At 32.5% G+C, this 24,426-nt stretch overlaps 1 protein-coding gene across 1 annotated transcript in view; it reads left to right on the top strand.

The window, feature by feature from the left end:
• The first annotated feature begins 13 nt into the window (after positions 1 to 13).
• The window catches only part of LOC148956787 (brachyurin-like), a 625,076-nt gene continuing 600,663 nt past the window's right edge, over positions 14 to 24,426 (top strand). Inside the window, exon 1 of the mRNA XM_089087334.1 lies at positions 14 to 97. Coding sequence (XP_088943460.1) covers positions 53 to 97 — 45 coding nt within the window. The 5' untranslated portion in view covers positions 14 to 52. The remainder of the gene's footprint in view (positions 98 to 24,426) is intronic.

Raw genomic sequence — 24,426 nt, forward strand, 5'->3', positions numbered from 1 at the left:
CTTATCTTTCAAGTTTTTATTATGATTTTCTAGTTGTAGATAAATCTTAAGAATGGATGGGTTATATGCAGCTATTCTTCTTGTTCTTGTTCTAAAGGTATTTAAAATTAGTTATTTTTAAATTTTTTCTTGTTTGCTTCATTTCGAAATTTTTGTGCTAAAATGAGAATACCTAGAAGCATAAGAAAAGCTGCAATTGTAAGGAGAGAGAATCTTGAATACGTAGAGGATAACACAAAAAAAAAAAAAAAAATTAAAGCCACAACCACTAGGGCACTAAATTATTCACGTTGCTCGTTCTTCACAAATAGGCATAAGGAAAAAAGCTTGTTTGGCACTGGAAGCTCCAGCTCGAATTCCATGATGGGAGTAAGAAAGCACGGGAATAGAATGGTCAAAAATTGTTCGTTCCTTATTAGTTGTATTTTGAGCGAGCTCTAACCTCTTATGAACCGTCCGTTATGCCAAGATTCCCAGAATTTCCAAAGAGACAGACTCTTGAAACGACACGTGTACCAGAGTAAGCCCAATACTATGTGCTGTTTATTTTTCAAATTAATTATAATACCTTGGGAAAGGCCTAAGCCCTAAGCTATTGAGTTGAAATGTTGAAAGAATATTAGAGAAGAAGGGCAGGTGGTTAAATAAAGTTTGATTTTTACTGGGGGGGGGGCATATGTAGGTCGAAAGATATGATTATCGAGTTCATTGAAATACCATGTTTGCGGTATCTTGGGAACGGATTCGGGGATATAGTTAAAATTTTCAGCTTATGTTAGACAAAGGAAGGAGAGAATGGGGTATGGGAATGGAATTATGAAGTTGGAGGTGGAGGGGAGGGGGGGTTAAACAATTCTTATCTGTGATTCTGACAGAAATGGTATTTTTCCACTGTAAGCTCATGTGAGGCCTAACTAGCAAGACAAATCAAAAGACATCATTTACGAACAGGCTGTCAAAATATTATATCTGTAGTATCTTGGGAATGAAGTTTAACGGTTTAAGGAACCAACTTAAAACTGAGGGAGCATTGAAGGAGGGTAGGGGTCAAGTATATTTTAAGTTATTACTTTTGAAAAGAAGGTCAGTCAAACATACTGTGTTTTTCCAGACCATTGAATTACTGTATCTGGAATTTCTTGAGTTTGACTGGAGGTAGAGTTGCTGAAGATACTGTTGGAAAAAGGTAGGGTGATAGTGGGGCAAGGGAAGCTCAATTTTAGTTTTGGGGTAATGAGAAAGGGGTAAATAATTTTCGTCTCCATATCAGGCAAAAATAACGCTTTGCGCTGTAAGTTACTGTGGGACCTCATGCACGGAACAGAAGAGAAAAATAATCAAAGGATATTGTGCGTGGCCAGGCTGCAAACATCTTGTATTGCTATGTAATACAACTTCATATAAGTAATTTTTTTGCACCTCAAGCTCTCTTGGGACGTACAATTTATGCCTGGCTGAGTAGAAAGATAGATTAAAAGGCAATATCTACTGTCCGATTGTCAATGGTGTATATACAATGTTTCGGGAACGACTCAATATGATCATTAAATTAAAACTTCCAGGGGCTGTTGAGAGGGGTGGGGGTGGGTGATCTGACGCTGATTTATTAATTGGGGAAGAGGGTAAGTTTAATATGAAAAAATTAAATGCATCTATGTTATTAAAACACCCTATCTCCAATATCCCTTGAACGGAATTCAACGGCTTAAGGGATCCAGTTACAAATCTAAATGTGTATTTGAGTGGGGGGGGGGGACGGGATCAAGTATATTTTTAATTGGACTTGAAGGGAAGCAAGGGGGACTTGTCAAGGCCAATCAGTTTTGAAAAAAATTGACAATTATTCTTACTGTAAAAAACCTCCGATTTTTATGGTGATCTGCTGTAAAATTTTCGAGATATTTTGATTAGAATCTAGAACCAGAAATCAGTTAATCAGAAAGAAAAGAGTTATTTTGATTGGTTTTTGACTTCATAATTTATTTTTAAATAACAAAACAACTTTTTTTTTAACGAATGAGCTCAAAATGCATCTATTTATACAAAAAAGTTGCCAAAACGGTGTATAGTTCAATAAGATTAAAAAATCCGTCAGTCAATGTTTAAAGTTGTTACGGATTATCATAATTATCGCTTTATTGATTAGTTTTTATTCAGAAGTTAAGGAATTAGCAATTTCAGTTGAATTAAGGAATTATGGCGTAAATTCAATTCCTTCTTCCCGTTTATCGAATTATGCACTTTATTGGATTTTTGTATTCTCCTAAGCAGGGCCGTATCCAGGAATTTTTTTTCGGTGGGTTTTTTACTAAAGGAATTTTATACGGAGGGGGGAGGAAGGGGGGCTACAAATTAAAAAAATTTTACTTGCTTATATTCGTAAAAAAATTTTGTATTCATTTTGTTACGTTCTTACGAGTCGGGCAAACATTTCGGGCGGTAGGGTTCAAACACCCTACCTCCCCTCTGGATACGGCCTCGTTCCTAAAATTTCCTGTGATTCTCGCTGTTGCTTCTCTAAAAACTAGATTTCGCTTTTTATCATTACATTTGCGATTCGTTGTGATGCTTGCTGTCACATTTCTTCAAACTGCATATTTGGTTGCACTTCATTTTGTTTATTATTACTTCAGACATTTTTTTCCATGCCTTTTGCTTGATATGTTCGAATTCATTCATTATTATCAACAGTTTCACATAACATTGTAATTTGATTGGTATTCTAACCCTAGATTTCATTGTGCAATATTTCTGTTAGTGATACAATGTGATTCTCGCTGTTACTTGTTCCATGCCATTTCCTTTAGCTGTTCGAGTCATCTACCATCTTGTATAATTTTGCATGAATTTGATTCCTATTCGATTAATCATGTTGGTTGTCAAAAGATTTCTAACAATGTATTTTGTTGTGCGTCATTTCCGTTTGGGATTCATGTTGATTCTCGCTGTTGCTTGTCCTCTAGCTGCAGAATTCTCTATGAACTATTTTCGTTTTTGATTGGTTGTGATGCTCGTTGTTGAGACTCTCATAAGCACATATTTCGTTGCGTATTATCTTTGCTTAGGATTCATTGTCATTCTTGTTGTTACTTCTCATCTAGCCGCATATTTCGTTGCGTGTTATTTCCGTTTACGATTTGATGTGATCCTTGCTGTCGCTTATTCTGTAACCACAGATTTTGTTGTCAATTATTTTTATTTGTGTTTTGCTGTGATGCTTGATGTCGAATGCCTTCTAACAGCATATTCCACCGTGTTTCCTTTTGTTAATCTTTACCACAGACGTTTTACCATGCCTTTTGCTTTAGGTGTCCATCGACACTGCTATTTTGATTCCTCTTCTATCCGCAGGTTTCGGTGTACAACATTTTCGTTTGCGATTCAATGTTATTCTTGTGCCCTTTGCTCTATGCCTTTTGTTTTAGCTGTTTTGTGTCATTTGTCATCTTATATAATTTTGCATGTGTCATGAATGCCAAAAACGTTCTCCTATAATTATTCAAACTCAAAATGACTTAAAATCAAATTAAAGAATAAATGAAGCTCAAAAACTAACAGACATTAAAATAAATGATCGTATCAAACATAAAGATAACAGATACTTATATAGATGAATAAATAAATCTTAAAGCCCGTGTTGAAACTCTCATAAGCCCTTATTTCGTTGCGTATTATCATCGTTTAGGATTCATTATCATTCTTGTTGTTGCTTCTCATCTAGCCGCATATTTCGTTGCGTGTTATTTTCGTTTATGATTTGATATGATACTTGGTGTCACTCGTTTTGTAACCGCGGATTTCGTTGTCCGTCATTTGCATTTGTGTTTTGTTGTGATACTTACTGTCGAATGTTTTCTAACAGCATATTCTACTCTGTTAATCTGTACCTCAGAAGTTTTTACCGTGCCTTTTGCTTTAGGTGCCCGGCGACACTGCTATTTTGGTATATCTTCTATCCACAGGTGTTGGTGTAAAACATTATCGTTTGCCATTCAATATTAGTCTTGTGGTCGTTTGTTCAATACCTTTTATTTTAGCTCTTTGGCGTCATTTGTCATCTTGTATATTTTCTTATGCGTCATAAGTACCAAAATTGGTCTCGTGTAATAATTCAAACTCAAAGCGACTTTAATTCAAATTAACGAATAACGGACAGAAATTAAAATAAATGATCGTAACAAACATAAAGATAACTGATACTTATATAGATAAATAAATAAATCTTAAAACCTGTAAAAATTTAATGGAATATTCTAATCAAACTCAAAACAAATAAAATTACTCAAGCAGAAGCATAGTTACTATCCCCTTCCCTCTCTTAATCAAAAAATTTCTAAAGCCTATTGTATCATCTGGGCTTTTATAAACAAATTTCACTGTGCACATTTTTACTATACTTATAATTTTGAAAAACAAAAATGAAAAAACATCTTGAATTCCTCAGATTCCAGGAATTAATATTATTATATGTTAAATATTTAGTTTATTTTCATTAGTTTTATCAAGTCACCTTGAATATTATATTGATTTATTTTGTATTTCTCGCCGATGATTTGAAAAAAGAAGCATGGGTTGCACTATGTGGGTTTGTACAATAAGGAAAATCACTTTTTCACGGGAATCACCCTTAATATCCCCTTTCCCCCTCTGCAACAGTCTATCTTCCTACTAACACAATTAGTAGCAGTACTATTAGTCACTGTTACTATTACTGCTATTAGTACTACTATCACCAAGGGTCTCGGCTGGTATAAAAGCCCTCCCACTTCCTTTGGCTAAGTGCTTCATTGTATATTTCTCAGTAGTTCGAGCAACTTTGAAAAATGGTGCGAACCTGTATTATTTATGATTGTGAAAGCAGAAACAAAGGGGGTGAGCCGGCGAAGTGGTTCTCTACTGTCCCATCTCACAGGTATAGCTTATGACTTGACTGAGTGTTGGATCTAGGATTTCTAAAAGGGGGGTTTGGATTAAGTTTTAGGAAACACATACATTTCCAGTGCTAACTTTTGATCAACGCTGCAACAGGGAATTAGCCAAAATTTTATTAACAGTGGGAAAGGGACTCGCGAAGTGGCGGGACCATTTGAAATTCGCCACAAAATGTTTTACTACAAAGGGCCAACCTAATACTTTTAGCACAGATTATCTATTAGGTTTCACAACTATCTGTGATTTTAGATAGTAATTTTGTGCCATAGAGCGTCAAAACTTTTATCTTCTTGGTAAAAAAAAATATTCCCTAGAATGTTTCCTCTTTTATATTCTTTTCTTGGGCCATAACAATATCCTTCGAAATGTGATGTAGGACGTTTATTTTTCTTCTAATAACTGGCGGAATAGCCCAATTCAAGAAAATACCCAACGTCTGTCAAGAAATGTTTGTCGTGAAATTCTTGGTGAGTCTTCAGAAAATTGAAGGATATCAAAATAATTATATTTGTATTATAAGAAGAATATAAAATAATGCTTGTTGTTATGATTGTTGTAAATAATCTGCCACGAACTTGCAAATTACGTAAAACTTCTCATCAGAAAACGTTTTTATGACTCGTTAAGTTAATCCTTACGACTCTTTTCATTATCTTTCCAGTTTCGGGTTACACATAAGTTTTGTATAAAGCTTGGAATGTTTCCGAATTGTGTTAAGATTATTTAAAATCATTTAATCATTCTAGTTACCAAGTTTATTGTGAGCTGCTAATCAAACTCTATTTTGTCCAGGGCATGTTTGGAGCCAGAGGGAGGGGAGGTGGTATGGCCCCTCACTAGATCCACCATTGGCCTTGCTTGCATAATTTGCTGAAGCTTAATTATTAAGCTTCAATATGACATATTAGCAGATGCTAAAACAAATGATTCTAGTCGTGCGCATTTCTAGGATTTTCTTTTTTGGAGAAAGGGAGGGGGGTTAAGTTTTTTTTCTTTTCATTTTGTTTTAATTGGGTTGAGATTGTTGTTTTGCTTTTTTCTTTCTTCTTTTTTGGTTTAACCAAGAAATCGAAATCGTACCACTTTCTAAGAAACTCTGTTGGCTTCTTAACAAAGCTTAAATTTCTAAATAGAAGTACAAGAAAGCCTAGTATAAAGACTTGCTGGTAAAACGACACCCAGTGGCTTAAGGGTATTGAAAGAGGATGATACCTTGTTATCAGCTACGGAAGTGAACTCCTTTTTTGTTGGTATTTGTACCACCTTTCCGTCAAACACCAGTTCAGAAATCGAGTCTTTCATTGCTGAAGCAGAGATTGGTGATATAGGTGAAATTTCTGAGTTTGCCGTTTACAAGGGACTTCAAAAGCTGAATAGGAACTGTGCGTCCTATCCTGGTGAGCTTCCTTTAAAGTTGTTATGTGAATTTGCTATTTACCTTGCCAAGCCACTCTCCTCATTATTAACCAGTGTTTCCAGGAGCAGGTGTTCCCTAGTGTTTGGAAGAGAGCATACGTTCCGGCCATAACCAAAGCGAAGAGTCTCAAATCTTGCGACCATCTCCAACCTGTCTCAATAACCCCAAACCTGTCTAAGGTGGCAGAAACGTTTGTATACCGCGAGCTGATGTCACAGGTTTCTCCTTCTCTTGACCCATATCCGTACAGATGCTTGAAAGGAAGCAGCACGACTGTTTACTTAGTGAGAATGTATCACCTTATTGTCAAGTGGCTTGACCGAGGAAGTGCAACTGTCGATCTTCTCCTAGTGGATTACCGAAAAGCTTTTGACCTTATTCGCAATTTCATAGCTGTGACAAATTTACGCACAATGGTGCACGCAAGCATATTCTCCTTTTAGTGATAAATTTTTTGCAAGACCATTTCCAGTGTCCAGTGTGTCTACAGCCTTTTCTCTGAAGATACTGACTCCGAATGGGCTGAGCTCATGTGTGGTGCTCCACAAGGCACAAAACTTGCGGCGCTGTTGTTTTTAGCAGTTATAAACTTTGTCCTTTCTGAGTTTGAGGACAGGTTTAAGTACGTGGACGACTTGTCAGTTCTTCTGAAATGTCTCATTGAAAACTCCGAGGCATTCCCCCGATTAAGTGATGCAATAATTAGCAGCTTTAAAGACCAATGTACTATCAACAACCTTCAAATCAACGAACGAAAAGCCAAAATCCTTCACTTTAATCCTCTTAAGAGGGACTTTGTCAGTCCTTCTCCACCGTATCCTTGTGTATCTTCGGCTGTAATTCTCGGTGTCACATTTAGCGTTGACTGCTCTTATAGTACTCATGTTGATACAATCACTATAAAGGCAAATGGTGCGATGCGTACCCTTATCTTACTGCGTCGTTTCGGTTTTTCTGTGTCCCAACTTAAGACGGCTTGTCTTACATATATCGGACCAATTCTCGAGTATGCTTGCCCTGTGTGGGGCCATCGAGTCAACAACAAAAGTTACCTAAGCGATCAACTTGAGTCACTACAAAAAAAGCCTTTCAAGCTATTCTTTCAGACGCATATGTAAGTTTGAATCGGCATTATCTGTCCTGCAACTACCGTCCCTCCATGAAAGTCGTTTGGGTTTGATCTGCAAATTTGGTCAATTTCTTCTTAACTGTGAAAAACATAGAGAGACTCTACCACCAGTTATGAGAAATAAAATAAACATTTAGTTGGAATTTTTATTCTAAACTATGATTCCTTGTATAAAACAAAAACTATTCTATTATTGCAGCCAGATCAATTATTTTTGTTTTTGTTTTTTATCTGTTCAACATGTTGTATTCTTCCTTATCCCCTAGACACTGGATTCCTCTGAGCAAGTTTAATTAACGCAAACTTGCGTTATTTAAGTAAATTACACTACTTTAGACTACGCTAGGGGGGAGTGCCCCCTTGCCCCCCTCCGGATCTGCCACTGTCTCTAGGCTGTGAATACCGATATCAAACGCGTGCTACCCATACAACAATCTAATATTGCTTGTTTTTCTCTTGTTTTAAATGTTCTCTAGAGGAGCTGCATTGCAGTCTGGCTTTGTCTAATGGTAGAAATTGGAGATGATCGTACTGTCTAGATATATGTGCTGTGATCTAAACACACTATGTGCATGCAAGTTATGAAAATGGAGAATCAGTAGTATCACAAAAACAGATTAAAGTGCTAAGTTTAAACGAATGAGGAGGGCTTACTGAACTAGACCAAAAACACATGATGTGAATACCATTACTGCTACTGCTACTAAAACTAATAATAGTAATATTCCTACTATTACTTCTATTTCTATGACTAGTAATATTGCTCGTGCTATGGGTATTAGTCTAACTTCCAGGGAATGTTGATGGCAGTGTTCAGCTGAATCAAGAAACATTATGCACGTGATGGCTATGAAAAGGGTGTACTAGCAATACCCCACGCCTTAAGGTATTAAGCTAAAACTCCATTGGCTACTGATATTACTACCACTTTTGCTATTGCTTCTGATTTTACTATTGCTACTTTTGAACTAAATCAAAATAGTTTAAGTGTATCCACTTGTTGTCAAACAGACCAGGTATTAAGGAAATACAGGCGGGATATCTCAGGACTGGGATAGGGTATAAAGCAGAAATATTCAGGAGAAAGTTTATGTTGCTTTAAAACTAAGTAAAAAATCACTATGGGCAGGCTGGCCGCCAATAACACGTCTCAGCGATATTTCAAGAACGACTGATGTGATTAAGTTGAAACTTTCAGGGCTACTAATATTAGTAGCAAGCCCTCTCTCATTACAGGGCAAAGTGACGTCGCAGCCACAAGCCTATTTTTAGGCCAATCACAGAGCTAGAAAACTAGGCTAAGTAATATGATGTTGTTGAAAATAAGCTACGCAATATCTGTTTTTGTTATGATTCCAACTGTATAAGTTGATTGCGCTTCATGCCTAATATGTCAGCTCTTGTTAAGCACAGTTGCCAAAACAAAACAATCGTCAGAGATTAATTGACATTTTAGGGGATTATTTGGGCGAAACAGATTGAGACATTTTAGGGGACTATTTGGGTGAAACAGATTGAGAAATTTTAGGGGAATATTCGGGCGAAACAGATTGAGACATTTTATGGATTATTTGGATAGGAAAAAGTTAAAATTTCTAGTTTGTGGTCGCTATAATACACAAGTACCAATTTCAATATAGAGACTCCATTAAGAGATATAAGTGTAAGAAAACAATTTTGTCAGAACGTCATATCAGACTTCATCTTACGGGACTTGGACGAGCGAACGGATTACACATTCAATTCTGACACTTTTTTTTACTTAACAGTATCAAATATGACAATTTAGAATGTTATCATTTTAAAAGTTCCCCTTGACCTAATGATTCCTGATTATGACTTCTAAACATTACTAACCTCAGACACTTCCACTTCAACTGTTTTTTTGCAAACATCCAGGTATAAATATCAATATTAAAAAGAAAATTATCACCATTTTCAAAAATTATGCTCATCGAAAACAGCTATTTTTAAACACTTTTACTGATCTACTAAATTAAGTGTGCAGAAAATGTGATATAGACTGTAGACATTCGTGAAAGGTTGAATTATTCCTTATTTTTAATGCGTGAACCAGACACAGAAATTTAATTTTAGATGAATCTACAGAGTTTAAACTTTGTTCATTTTAAGCCGACAACGAAATGTCTGACAACGAAATGTCAGACAAATTTAGTAACTGAATTTATCGCTTCATCGATGATTTTAGTTTAATATAAACTTTCAAGTACCATTTCATAGTGAGATTTGGGGGCTGAGTTGGGCTGAAATCTTCCAACACAAACAGGATAATTTGGTTGCGGGGGCAACACTTTGATTTTTTTCATCCTTTTTTTTTCTTTTTTTTGCTTTGACGATAATGTTCGTTTGATATAGACTTTCCAGTACCACTTCATAGTAACATTCGGGGGTTGAGTTGGGGTGGGATCCTCCCCCACAAATAGGACAAATGAATGGCGGGGCAACACTTTGATTTTTTGTATTGTTTTTTTCCTGTGTCGATGCTTTTTAGTTTAATATAAACTTTCAAGTACCACTTCATAGTAAGATTCTAGGGTTGAGCTGGGCTGAGATCCTCCCACACAAATAGGATAATTTGATTGTGGGGCCAACACTTTGATTTTTGTCTTGTTTTTTTTTGCTTTATCGGTGTTTTAGTTTATTATAAACTTTCAAGTACCATTTCTAAGCAAATTTCGGGGATTGACTTGTGGTGAGATCGTCCCACAAAAGTACGATAATTTGGTTGTTGGGGCGACAGTTTGGTTTTTGGCTTGGTTGTTTTCGCTTTTTCGATTATTTTAGTTTAATATAAACTTTCAAGTACCAATTCATAGTAAGATTGGGGGGTTGAGTTGGGGTAAGATCCACCCACACCGACTTATTGATTACTGTTAAAGTACCAAGGGCAGTGAAAATATAATCTGTTGTTCGAATGGGTTAGTGTGATGTTTGAATTGAGTATGCTAATGAGTTGTTGAATAGGCTTTTCAGATATCCATTGAAACGTACCATTGCCTTATTGGTTACTGTTAAAGTACCGAGGACAGTGAAAAAAAAATCTTTTGTTTGAATGGGTTGTTTGAATTTAATGTGCTAATGGGTTGTTGAATGGGCTTTTTAGGTATCCATGGAAAAGTACCATCGCCTTGTTGGTTACTGTTAAAGCACCGAGGACAGTGAAAATAAAATCTGTTGTTCGAAAGAGTTAATGGGTTGTTTGAATTTAACATGCTAATGGGTTACATAATCGGCTTTTAGGTATCCATGGAAAAGTAACACTGCCTTTTAGGTTACTGTTAAAGCATCGAGGATAGAGAAAATAAAATCTTTCGTTTGAATGGGTTAATGTGCTATTTGAACTTCATGAGCTATTGGGTTGTTGAATGGGTTTTTAGTTACATATCTGATTTTTTCACAAACATTCTAAAGGTTTGACTTGCTAGCGTACCCTAAAAATAATGGTAATATAACAAAGTAATGCATAAAATATTTTTATTGAAAGAACGACATGTAGAATATTAAGGTAAAAATATGTTACATACATTATTAACATCATTGTGCAACTTTGGACATTTTTAATCTGTTCCATAAAATAATTCATCATGTTCTCTCTTGACACAATAGTTACTCTGTTGTCTTAGCTCATAACCAGTAAAATAATCATTACCTCACTTTGAGTCATACACAATTTTTACTCTGAAAATACCGAAGGTATTGAATAAATTGCTTAAAAAAACATGAAAATACTATTACTGCGACTAACAACCCACTCCTTTTATAAAAAAAATATCTGAAAATGTTTAAGGTATAGTACAAATGGCTTACAAAAAACATGATAATAGAACTACTACTAACAACTCACTGTAACATAAAGCCACCTGAGGTCTAAACAGATAAGTTTTATCAAGAAATTAACTGAGAATGTTTAAGGTATAGTATGAATTCCTTGCAAAAAAAAGGTGAAAATACAACTACTACTAACAACTTGCTACAATACCAAGCCACCTGAGGGAAACAAAGGTACATTTTATCAAGAAAATATCTGAAAATGTTTAAGCTATAGTATAAATGGTTTACAATAAAACACGAAAATACTATTACTACTACTAACAACCCACTCATTTTATCAAGAAAATATCTGAAAATGTTTAAGGTATAGTACAAATGGTTTACAAAAACATGAAAATAGAACTACTACTGACAACTCGCTGTAACATATAGCGACCTGAGGTCAATACAGATACGTTTTATCAAGAAAATATCTGAAAATGTTTGAGGTATAGTATGAATGCCTTGTAAATAAAAAGGTGGAAATACAACTACTACTAACAACTCACTGCACTACCAAGCCACCTGAGGGAAACAAAGGTACGTTTTATCAAGAAAATATCTGAAAATGTTTAAGGTATAGCATGAAGGGTTTACAAAAAACACGAAAATACTATTACTACTACTAACAACCCATTCGTTTTATCAAGAAAATATCCGAAAATATTTAAGGTACAGTACAAAAGGTTTAGAAAAACATGAAAATAGTATTACTACTGAAAACTCGCTGTAACATAAGGCCACCTGAGGTCAAAACAGATACATTTTACAAAGAAAAATAACGAAAAATTTTTTAAGGTACAGTATTATTGCCGTGCAAAAATAAGGGTGAAAATACAACTAATACTAACAACTTACTGCACTACCAAGCCACCTTAGGGAAACAGAGGTACGTTTTATCATGAAAAGATCTGAAAATATTTAAGGCATAGTACAAATGACTTACAAAAATATGAAAATAGAACTACTACTAACAACTCGCTGTAACATAAAGCCAGGGATAAAATAAAAAGTAATGGCGTTTTCCTTTTTTTCTTTTTCTGACTTGGAATTTTTTGGACTTGGAAAATTATTTTTTTATTAATGCGGATGTATCAATGGTACTCTATGGCTGCTATTTATATACGTGCATTTCCCAGTGGTACTCTATGGTAGGTTATCGACACTACCTAGTTTATTGCATGTATTAAATCAGTAATTTTCACATATTGGAAGAATAAACACCTGCATCAAGTTTAAAAAGTGAAAATGAACTATTCGAGGAAAGTGTGTAGGCATGATAACATTATCGTTGCGTTGAATACTGACAAGGAGAAGCATTTGAACTATGAAACAAGTACACGTGGTGACACTATTGAAAATGTATGCATGCGTTGTCCTGACAGCGAGAGTTTAAGATTTCTTTGGAATACCAAAAGCATTCTACAATGGTGATGGTGGATATGCGTGATCGAGATATCCGGAGATGATATTGCTCAAAGAGAATGCCAACATAAAAATAATAGTTGACGATGAGGGGCCACTTCTAGCTTATTGCTCTGGTAATACGTTACCTATTGATAGATCCTATCGTCATCTGTCAGGTATTAGTATTCAACGGAAGCTAAAAAGAAGACAGACATACTCTTCTGCTAACATTATAAACCATATCATGTCTACGTGCAAGAATTGTTTTCTAAGTAAAAATAATGTGACAAAAGACAATAACATCACAGGCAAAATAAAAAGGGCATTGCCAGACAATATTACTAATAAATATAAAAATTGATTGACGGAAAACAAAGCGCATGTGAACATTGATGCTACTATAGATCATATAGTCAATGAACCCATTAATATTGAAGATGCAACGCATATTGAACCTGTGGGTGACACCTCTGTAAAAATTGTGTATGACTCAAAATGGATTAATTCTTATTCTACTGGTTATGAACTAGTAGAAGAGAGTAACTTTAATATCAAGAGAATATGATGAATTATTCTATGGAACAGTTTCAAAATGTCCAAAGTTGGTCAATGATATCAATAATGTATAATAATGTATGTAATATATTTTTATTTTAATATTCTACATGTCGTTATTTCAATAAAAATATTTTATGCATTACTTTGTTAGATTCTCATTATTTTAGGGTACGCTAGTAAATCCACACGTTTAGAATGTTTATTAAATAGTCAGAGAGGTAAGAAAAGGAATTTTCAGAGATAAAGATACTACTAGCAGGCTGATATGGGGATATATTTGAAACTGAGATAGGTTAACAGAACTTGTACCAAAGTCTAAGCACACCCCAACATTAAGCAATACTTTTCAGAAGACATTATTATATTGTTTCTCTCATATGGGATTGATATCATCATTTAGAATTGGACATTATTTTACTGATTTTGATTTTATACATATCCCCAATACAAAGCAATACCTTTCAAACGACATTATTCTATCATTTCCCTCCCATATTTTCAAATTTATGCAAATACATCATTTGTACTCTATGCTTACACAGAGACACTACGCGACTGTCCCAATGGTACTCTATGACTACTTATCGACACTACCTAGTTTATTGTATGGATTAAATCAGTAATTTTCACACATTGGAAGGATAAACATCTGCCTCTTATTTTTTTTTAAGTGAAAATGAATTATTCTAAGAGTGTGTTATATTTGCTACTGTGGCAGAAACGTTATATATTCATTCAACTTAAGCCTTTTTTCAGCTATAAAATGTTTAGTGTGATTGACTAAGAATATATTTGACTGAAATATTCCTCAACTGGTAGTCTTCTTAAACTGGCTTTCTTATTACTACATGAATAACGCCGTGAAGTTCATAGCTATAAATGGATCATCAAATACAATATATTTAAGTACGATAAAAAAGATGGTGTCCAACGTAAATCGAAACAGTTTTTACGGTAAAACTATAAGACCACGTAATGAAAATGGTAATGAAATAAAACATGTACAAGAGGAAATTCAGGAAATATGCAGTTTTTTCAGTGTGCAAGCTATTTACGTTAAGGGAAACGTGCCGACTGATAAACTAGGAAAATGTGATAAAGACACACCATTATTCAACTTAGAAGACTTCAACTGTAAGAACTACCTATATTCAGTACATTATCTGGAAGATGAAGTTATGTATTTCGCTCAATGGGTACCTGAAAAGATACCTGATATGGAAAAAATTGCATCAGATGTCCAAAGATCTAAACTCCTGCTCCTTCTATCAAACGGATGAAGCTTTTTTTAAATATGTAAATATGTATATTTTTCTAAATATTTCATGTTTGTTGAATTTATTTTTTAAGCAATAAACATGTTTTAGCTTGATTTCCATTTTCATCTACTTCATATACATCATGTTTAGCTCTAGGATACCGTTTGAAACATGAAGGAATATTTTTTTTGAAAATTGAAAAATACTTCTCAAACACAAGGGGGATAGTGGGAAGTGACACCCTTTCACTATCACAACTGCTACCATCTTTACACATGTAGTTTTGGATGACACTTTACACCTATAATTATAGATGGGAGCACACTTGCTCAGGCACACGGGTATAGTGAGAGAGACATGCGAAACAGTTAGTTTTATTTAAGCTCACATAGCGCAGCGGTCCGCAGCGAGCGGCGCTGGTCTTATGGGTTAACCGGAAAAACTGTTTCGATTTATAAAATTTAATGTTGGACACCATCTTTTTTATCGTACTTAAACATGTTGTATTAGATATTCCATTTATAGCTATAAACTGCACGGCGTTGTTCATGTAGCAACAAGAAAGCCACTTCGAAAATAACACAGGTTGAGGAATATTTCAGTCCAATATATTCTGTGTCAATCACACCAAACATTATAATAGCTGAATAAGGGCTGAAATTTAATAAATATGTAACGCTTCTGCCACTCTAGCAAATATAACACACTCTTAGAATAATGAATTTTCACTTAAAAAAAAATAAGAGGCAGATGTTTATCCTTCTAATGTGTGAAAATTGCTGATTTAATCCATGAAATAAACTAGGTAGTGTCGATAAGTAGCCATAGATTACCATCGAGACATTCACGTTGTGTCTCTGTGTAAGCAAAGAGCATAACCTAAGTATGTGCATAAATTTGAAAATATGGGAGGGAAATGATAGAATAATGTCGTTTGAAAGGTATTGCTTAGTATTGGGGATATGCATAAAGTCAAAATTAATAAAATGATGTCCATTTTAAGTAATGATGTGAAAACCCATATGAGAGAAACGATATAATAATGTCTTTTGAAAAGTATTGCTTAATGTTGGGGTGTGCATTGGCTTTTGTATAAGTTCTGTTAACAAATCTCAGTTTCTAATTTATCCCCATATGAGTTTTCTAACAGCATATTTATCTTTGAAAATTCCTTTTCTTACCTCTCCGACTTTTTAATAAATTTTTTAAACGTGTGACTTATTAGAGCACCCAAACGTTATGGATATATAACAGTGTAATGCATAAAATATTTTATTGTAATAACAAAATATAGAATATTAAAATAAAAATCATACATTATTATGCAATATTAATATCATTGACCAACTTTGGACATTTTGAACCTGTTCCATAGAATAATTCATCATATTCTCTTGATGCTAAAGTTACTCTCTTCTGTTAGTTTATAACCAGTAGAAAAATCATTAATCCATTTTGAGTCATACACAATTTTTACAGGGGTGTCAGCCAAAGGTTCACTATGTTTTGCATCTTTAATATTATTGGATTCATTGACTATATGATCAATAGTAGCAACAATATTCACATGCGCTTTATTTTCCGTCAATCCATTTTTATATTTATTAGTAAAATTGTCTGCCAATGCCCTTTTTGTTTTGTCTATGATATCACTGTCTATTGTCACATTTTTTTTACACAGAAAACAATTTTAGCACGTAGAAATAATCTTTTTGATAATGTTGCTAGAAGAGTATGCATGTCTTCTTTTTAGCTTCCGTTGAATACTAATGCCAGAAAGATGACAATAGGATCTATCAATAGGTAATGTATTACCAGAATCATAAGCAAGAAGTTGCCCCTCATCGTCAACTGTTATTATTATGTTGGCATTCTCTTTGAGCAGTATCATCTCCAGATATCTCACTCTCGCATATCCACCATCACCGTGGTAGAATGCTTTGGGTACTCCAAAGAAATCTAAACTCTCGCTGTCATTACACTGCATGCATACATTTCCAATAATGTTACCACTTGTACTTGTTTCATAGTTCAAATACTTCTCCTTGTCAGCATTGAACGCAACGATAATTTTATTATGCGTACACACTTTCCTCGAATAATTCTATTTCACTTTTTAAATATGATACAGGCGTTTATCCTTCCAATGTGTGAAAATTACTGATTTAGTACATGCATTAAACTAGGTAGTGCCGAAAACCTACTGTAGAGCACCACTGGGACATGCGCGTAGTGCTTGTGAGCAGCCATAGAGTACCATTGATACATCCGCATTAATAAAAAATAATTTTCCCAAGTCGAAGAAATTCTAATGCAGAAAAAGAAAAAAAGAGTAGTGCTATCATTTCTTAATTTTTTGCTGGCTTTATGTTACAGCGAGTTATTAATAGTAGTTCTATTTTCGTTTTTCTTGTAAGTCATTTGTACTATACCTTAAACATTTTCAGATATTTTCTTCTGAAAGATATTAAAAGGTACCTTTGTTTCCGTCAGGTGGCTTGGTAGTGCAGTAAGTTGTTGGTATTAGTTATATTTTCACCCTTTTTTTTTGCACGGCAATCATACTATACCTTAAAAATTTTTAGATATTTTTCTTGGTAATACATCTGTATTGATTTCAGGTGGCTTTATGTTACAGCGAGTTGTCAGTAGTAGTTCTATTTTCATGTTTTTGTAAGCCATTTGTACTATACCATAAACATTTTCAAATATTTTCTTGATAAAACGAGTGGGTTGTTAGTAATAGTAATAGTACTTTCGTGTTTTTTGTAAGCCCTTCATTCTATAGCTTAAATATTTTCAAATATTTTCTTGATAAAATGTACCTTTGTTTCCCTCAGGTCGCTTGGTAGTGCAGTAAGTTGTTAGTAGTAGTTGTATTTTCACTTTTTTTTGTTGCTAGGCATTCATGCTATACCTTATATATTTTTAGACATTTTCTTGATAAAACGTATCTGTATTGACCTCAGGTCGCTATATGTTACAGCGAGTTGTCAGTAGTAGTTCTATTTTCATGTTTTTGTAAACCATTTGTACTATACCATAAACATTTTCAGATATTTTCTTGATAAAATGAGTGGGTTGTTAGTAGTAGTAATAGTATTTCGTGTTTTATTGTAAACCATTTATACTATAGCTTAAACATTTTCAGATATTTTCTTAATAAAACGTAACTTTGTTTACCTCGGGTGGCTTGGTAGTGCAGCAAGTTGTTAGCGGTAGTTGTATTTTCACCTTTTTTTACAAGGCATTCATGCTATACATTAAAAATATTCAGATATTTTCATGATAAAACGTATCTGTTTTGACCTCAGGTAGCTTTATGTTACAGCGAGTTGTTAGTAGTGGTTTTATTTTCATGTTTTTGCAAGCCATTTGTACTGTACCTTAAGCATTTTCAGATATTTTCTTGATAAAATGAGCGGTTTGTTAGTGGTAGTAATAGTATTATTTTGTTTTTTTAAACCATTTATTCTATACCTTCAGTATTTTCAGAGTAAAAATTGTGTATGACTCAAAGTGAGGTAATGATTATTCTACCGGTCACGAACTAAGAGCAGAGAATAGCTCTAGTATCAAGAGAGAACATGATGAATTATTTTATGGAACGGATTAATGATGTACAAAGTTACTCAATGATATTAATAATGTATAAAATGTTTTATGCTAATATTCTACATGCCAGTATTTCAATAAAATATTTTATGCATTACTTTGTTATATTACCATTATTTTTAGGGTACGCTAGCAAGTCAAACGTTTAGGATGCTATAATCAAACTTTATGGAAACAAAATCAGATATTATTAACAAAATAAGATGTATTTTAAACGGGGATGTTCTTATTTCTGAAAACTAAAATCTATATTTATTAAAAAATCAAATATTATTAATAAAAATCAGATGAATTTTAAACAAGGATGTTCCTATTCCTGAAAACTATAACCCAATTTTATTAGAGAACTAAAATATTATTGATAAAATCAGATGTATTTTAAACGTGGATATTCTTATTTCTGAAAACTTTAAACCTAAATTTATTACAAAAATCAAATATTATTAATACAAATCAGATGTATTTTAAACGTGGATATTCTTATTTCAGATAAGTAAAACCCAAATTTATTAAAAAATCAAATAGTTTTAATAAATTCAAATGTATTTTAAACGTGGATGTTCTTATTTCTGAAAACTAATATTCAACTTTATTAAAAAAATAAACATTATCAATAAAATAAGATATGTTTGAAACTTGGATGTCCTTGTTTCTTAAAAAATTAAATATTATTAATAAAATCAGATGTATTTTAAAAGTGACTGTTTTTTCTGAAAATTAAAACCCAATTTTTTTAAAGAGTTAAATATTATTAATAAAATCAGGTGTATTTTAAACGTGGATGTTCTTATTTCTGAAAACTTTAAACCTAACTTTATTTTTAAAAATCGAATATTATTAATAAAATAAGATTTATTCTAAACGTGGATGTTCTTATTTCTGAAAACTAAACCCCAACTTTATTAGAAAATTAAATATTATTTATAAAATCAGATGAATTTTAAACGTGGATGTTCTTGTTTCTGAAAACTAAAACCCAACTTCATTAAAAAATTAAATATTATTAATAAAATCAGATGTATTTTAAACATGGATGTTCTTATTTCTGAAAACTAAAAACCAACTTTATTAGAAAATTATATATTATAATAAAATCAGATGTATTTTAAGCGTTGGATGTTCCTATTTCCGTAAACTAAAACCCAATTTTATTCAAAAATCAAATATTATGAAGAAAATCAGATAAAATTTAAACGCGGATGTTCTTATTTCTGAAAACTATACCCCAACCTTATTAGGGAAATCAAATATTATTGATAAAATCAGATGTATTTTAGACATGGAGGTTCTTATTTCCGAAAACTAAAACCTAACTTTATTAAAAAATCAAATATTATTAATAAAACCAGATGTATTTTAAAAGTAAACGATCTTGTTTCCGAAAACTAAAACCCAACTCTATTAAAAAAAATCAGAAAATTATTAATACAATCATATTTATTTTAAACGTGAACTATCTTATTTCTGAATACAATAATCAAACTTTATTAGAGAAATCAAATATTCTTTATAAAATCTGATGTATTTTAGATGTGTATGTTTTTATTCTGAAGACTAAAACCCAATTTTATTAAAGAATTATTTACTATAAAATATTATAAAATATTAAATATTTAGAATAAAATATTATTTATAAAATCAGATGTATTTGAAACGTGGATGTTCTTATTTCTGAAACCTAAAACTTAACTTTATTAAAAAAAATGAATATTATTAATAAAATCGGCTTTATTTTAAACTCGGATGTTCTTATTTCTGAAACTAAAACCCAACTTTATTAAAAGGAAATTAAATAATATTTATAAAATCAGATGAATTTTAAACGTGGATGTTCTTATTTCTGAAAACTAAAACCCAACTTTATATAAAACATCAAATATTATTAATAAAATCAGATGTATTTTAAACATGGATGTTCTTATTTCTGAAAACTAAAAACCAACTTTATTAGAAAATCAAATATTATAATAAAATCAGATGTATTTTAAGGGTTGGATGTTCCTATTTCCGTAAACTAAAACCCAACTTTATTAAAAAAATCGAATATTTTTAATAAAATCAGATGTATTTTAAACGTGAATGTTCTTACTTCTTAAAACTAGAACCCAAATTTATTAAAAAATTTAATATTATGAATAAAATCAGATCTATTTTAAACGTGGATGTTCTTATTTATGAACACTAAATACCAAATTTATTAAAAAATCAAATATTATTAATACTGTCAGATGAATTTCAAACGTCGATGTTTTTTTTTCTGAAACTAAAACCCAACTTTATTAAAAAATTAAGTATTATTAATAAAAAACGTGGATGTTTTTATTTCTGAAAATTAAAACCCGACTTTATTAAAAAATCATATATTATTAATAAAATCAGACGTATTTTAAATGTGATTGTTCATATTTTTGAAAATTAAAACCCCACTTTATAAAAACAAATCAAATATTGTTAATAAAATCAGATGTATTTCAAACGTGGATGTTCTTATTTCTGAAAACTATAGCCCAGCTTTATTAGAAAAAAAATAATCAAATATTATTAATAAAATCAGATGCATTTTAAACGTGGATGTTCTTGTTTCTGAAAACTAGAAACAACTTTATTAAAAAATTAAATATTATCAATAAAATCAGATGTATTTTAAACGTAGATGTTCTTACGTTTATTTTAATGTATTAAAATCAGATGTATTTTAAACGTAGATGTTCTTACTTCCGAAAACTAAAACCCAACTTTATTAGAAAATCAAATATTATTCATAAAATTAGATGTATTTTAAACGTGGATGTTCTTATTTCTGAACACTAAAACCCAACTTATTAAAGAAAAAATTAAACATTATTAATAAAATCAGATGTATTTTAAATGTCTTTTGAAAAGTATTGCTTAGTATCAGGGTATGCATAAACTCAAAATTAATAAAATAATATCTATTCTAAGTGATTATATGACAGCCCTGTGGGAGAAATGTGAGAATAATGTCTTTTGAAGAGTATTGCTTAGAATTGGGGTATTCATAAACTCAAAATTAATAAAGTAATGTCTATTCTAAGTCATGGTATGACAGCCCTGTGAGAGAAATGATAGAATAATGTCTTTTGAAAAGTAATGCTTAGTATTGGAGTATGCTAAAAAGTCAAAATTAATAAAGTAATGTCTGTTGTAAGTGATGATATGATAACCCTATGATGGAAATGATAGAATAATGACTTTTGAAAAATATTGGTTAGTATTGGGGTATGCATAAAGTTGAAATTAATAAAAATAATGTCTATTCTAAGAGATGATCTGACAGTCCTATGAGGGAAATGATAGAATAATGTCTTTTGAAAAGTAATGCTTAGTATTAGGGTATGCATAAAGTCAAAATCAATAAAATAATGACTATTCTAAGTGATGATATGAGAGTCCTGTGATGGAAATGATAGACTAATGTCTTTTGAAAAGTAATTCTTAGTATTAGGGTGACATGCCCTATGGGAGAAATGTGAGAATAATGTCTTTTGAAGAGTATTGCTTAGAATTGGGGTATTCATAAACTCAAAATTAATAAAGTAATGTCCATTCTAAGTAATGATATGACAGCCCTGTGAGAGAAATGATAGAATAATGTCTTTTGAAAAGTAATGCTTAGTATTGGAGTATGCTAAAAAGTCAAAATTAGTAAAGTATTATCTGTTATAAGTGATGACTTGACAGCCCTATGATGGAAATGATAGAATAATGTCTTTTGAAAAGTATATCTTAGTATTAGGGTATGCATAAAGTCGAAATTGATAAAATAATGTTTATTCTAAGTGATGATATGACAGCCTTATGATGGAAATGATAGAATAATAACTTTTGAAAAGTATTGCTTAGTATTGGGATATGCATAAAAATGAAATTAATAAAAATAATGTCTATTCTAAGTGATGATGTGGCAGCCCTATGAGGGAAATGATAGAATAATGTCTTTTGAAAAGTAATGCTTAGTATTAGGCTATGCATAAAGTCGAAATTAATAAAATAATGACTATTCTAAGGGATGATATGAGAGTCCTGTGATGGAAATGATAGAATAATGTCTTTTAAAAGTATTGCTTAGTATTGGGGTATGCATAAAGTCAAAATTAATAAAGTAATAGCTATTATAAGTGATGATATGACAGCCCAATGATGGAAATGATAGAATTGTGTCTTTTGAAAAGTATTGCTTAGTACTGGAGTATGCTAAAAAGTTGAAATTAATAAAGTAATGTCTATCTAAGTGATGATTCGAGAGCCCTATGAGAGAAATGATAGAATAATGTCTTTTGAAAAGTATTGCTTAATACTGGAGTATGCTAAAAAGTTGGAATTAATAAAGTAATGTCTATTAAAAGTGATGATTAGACAGCCCTAAGAGGGAAATGATAGAAATATGGCTTTTGAAAGGTATTGCTTAGTATTGGGGTATGCATAAAGTTGAAATTCATAAAGTAATGTCTATTCTAAGTGATGAAATGACAGCCCTGTGAGGCAAATGATAGAATAATGTCTTTTGAAAAGTATTGCTTAGTATTGGTGTATGCATAATGTTGAAATTAATATAATAATGTCTATTCTAAGCGATGATATGTTAGCCCGGTGAGGGAAATTATTGAATAATTCCTTTTGAAAAGTATTGCTTAGTTTTGGGGTATGCATAAAGTCAAAATTAATAAAGTAATTCCTATTATACGTGATGATATGACAGTCCTATGAGGGAGATGATAGAATAATGTCTCTTGAAAAGTATTGCTTAGGACCATTGGTACAGCCACAAGCATATTTCATGTCATTTTAAGATACGTAAAAAAAAGGTGAATAATTTTCCAATTAAAAAAAAAATCAGTCCAAAAAAAAGTGCTACTACAAACATTATTTTTCTAATAGTAAAAGGCACGACCAAACATGTCTATATCCTTCCCATTTTACAAGTTGAAAATAATAAATGCAAATTTTTTTGTTTTAATTATGTTTCATGTCATTCTAAGATATATAAAAAAAAGTTGAAAAAAAGACCATGTTAAAAAAAATAATTAAAAAAAGGTAAAAAAAATTAACCTTAAAAAAATAAGGGGAGGGGCCCCGAAAAGTTGGAGGGAGGGGGTCCCTTGAGGTTGAGGTCCTTGGTGGTTCGGGTCATTGGTGGTTGCGATCCTTGATGGTTCAAATCCATAACCATCTCACTAGTTGATTTCTAAGGATTTCTAAGGATTATTCTGAATTTCTATAGCAAAATTCTTTTCTTGGCATCTGCAACTTTATTAGTTTGAAATTTGTAGTATACTTTAATTGTAAAGAATATTTTATATCACCCATATCCCAAATTATGTACTTGTCTATTATAGCGACCACAGCCAAGAAGTAAAGCTAGGTCAACTCACGTGATATTTTCTTGGCGCCTATGACTCTGTTAGTTTCAACTTTTTAACATACTCTAATGCTGAAGCATATTTTACATTGGCAACACTGCTCTTTTGATAGTTGTGTATTATGCAGATCACAACCAATCAGTAAAGCTAAGTCAAGTCGCAAGATCTTCTTGGCATCGCTGACCGTTTCCATAGATTGAGACCAATGATGTTATTCCAACATTTATGTCAAGTTGCGTGAGACTTAGGCTACCTTAACTAATAAATAATTTTAAAAATAAGAATATTATGGAGCTCTGTCTCATTCCTATTATTCAAATCATCATTAAGTTAGCTTTATGCAAATGAGTTATCATTGATACCTCTAATAATGTAATCAATACTGGACGAGATGCAAGATACCTTTAAGCTAGAGGTTATTAACCTGTTTGACAGCTTGATTGGGGCGCCATCTATAAAGACAATTTCTCCCATATCATTAAGGTGCTGATTTCTACTGGGAGCAAGCAGAAGAGGGGAAGGAACCCCCGCAAGCGCCGTACTGTACCCGCTGGTATTCAGTTACCCGAAAATTGCGGGGAAAAGGTGAGGGGGTACTTACGCTTCCCTTGTTCCTGGGTGATTTCAGTAGGCGATCATTCAGCGCTCGACGCGTGAAGGTGTATTGTGTGCGAAAGAAAATAAAACGTTCAAGATTCTGGACTACTTTCAGCTCTCGAGCAGTGAAGTTCGTTGGTATGACACAGGAGACTATTTACGAATATATATACGCGCCTGTCCTGAATTTCGCTCAGACAAGTTTGCGATATGCCGATATTTCCCGTGACGCGGTGGTTGCTACGGGAAGTAAATTTTTCGGAAAAGACATTCTGTACGCTGCGCATTGCAAACTGAAGG

Source organism: Artemia sp. Qi Xiang Cuo, chromosome 1 (genome assembly GCF_049724085.1).
Source record: "Artemia sp. Qi Xiang Cuo chromosome 1, ASM4972408v1, whole genome shotgun sequence".
In the NCBI taxonomy this organism is placed as follows: domain Eukaryota; kingdom Metazoa; phylum Arthropoda; class Branchiopoda; order Anostraca; family Artemiidae; genus Artemia; species Artemia sp. Qi Xiang Cuo.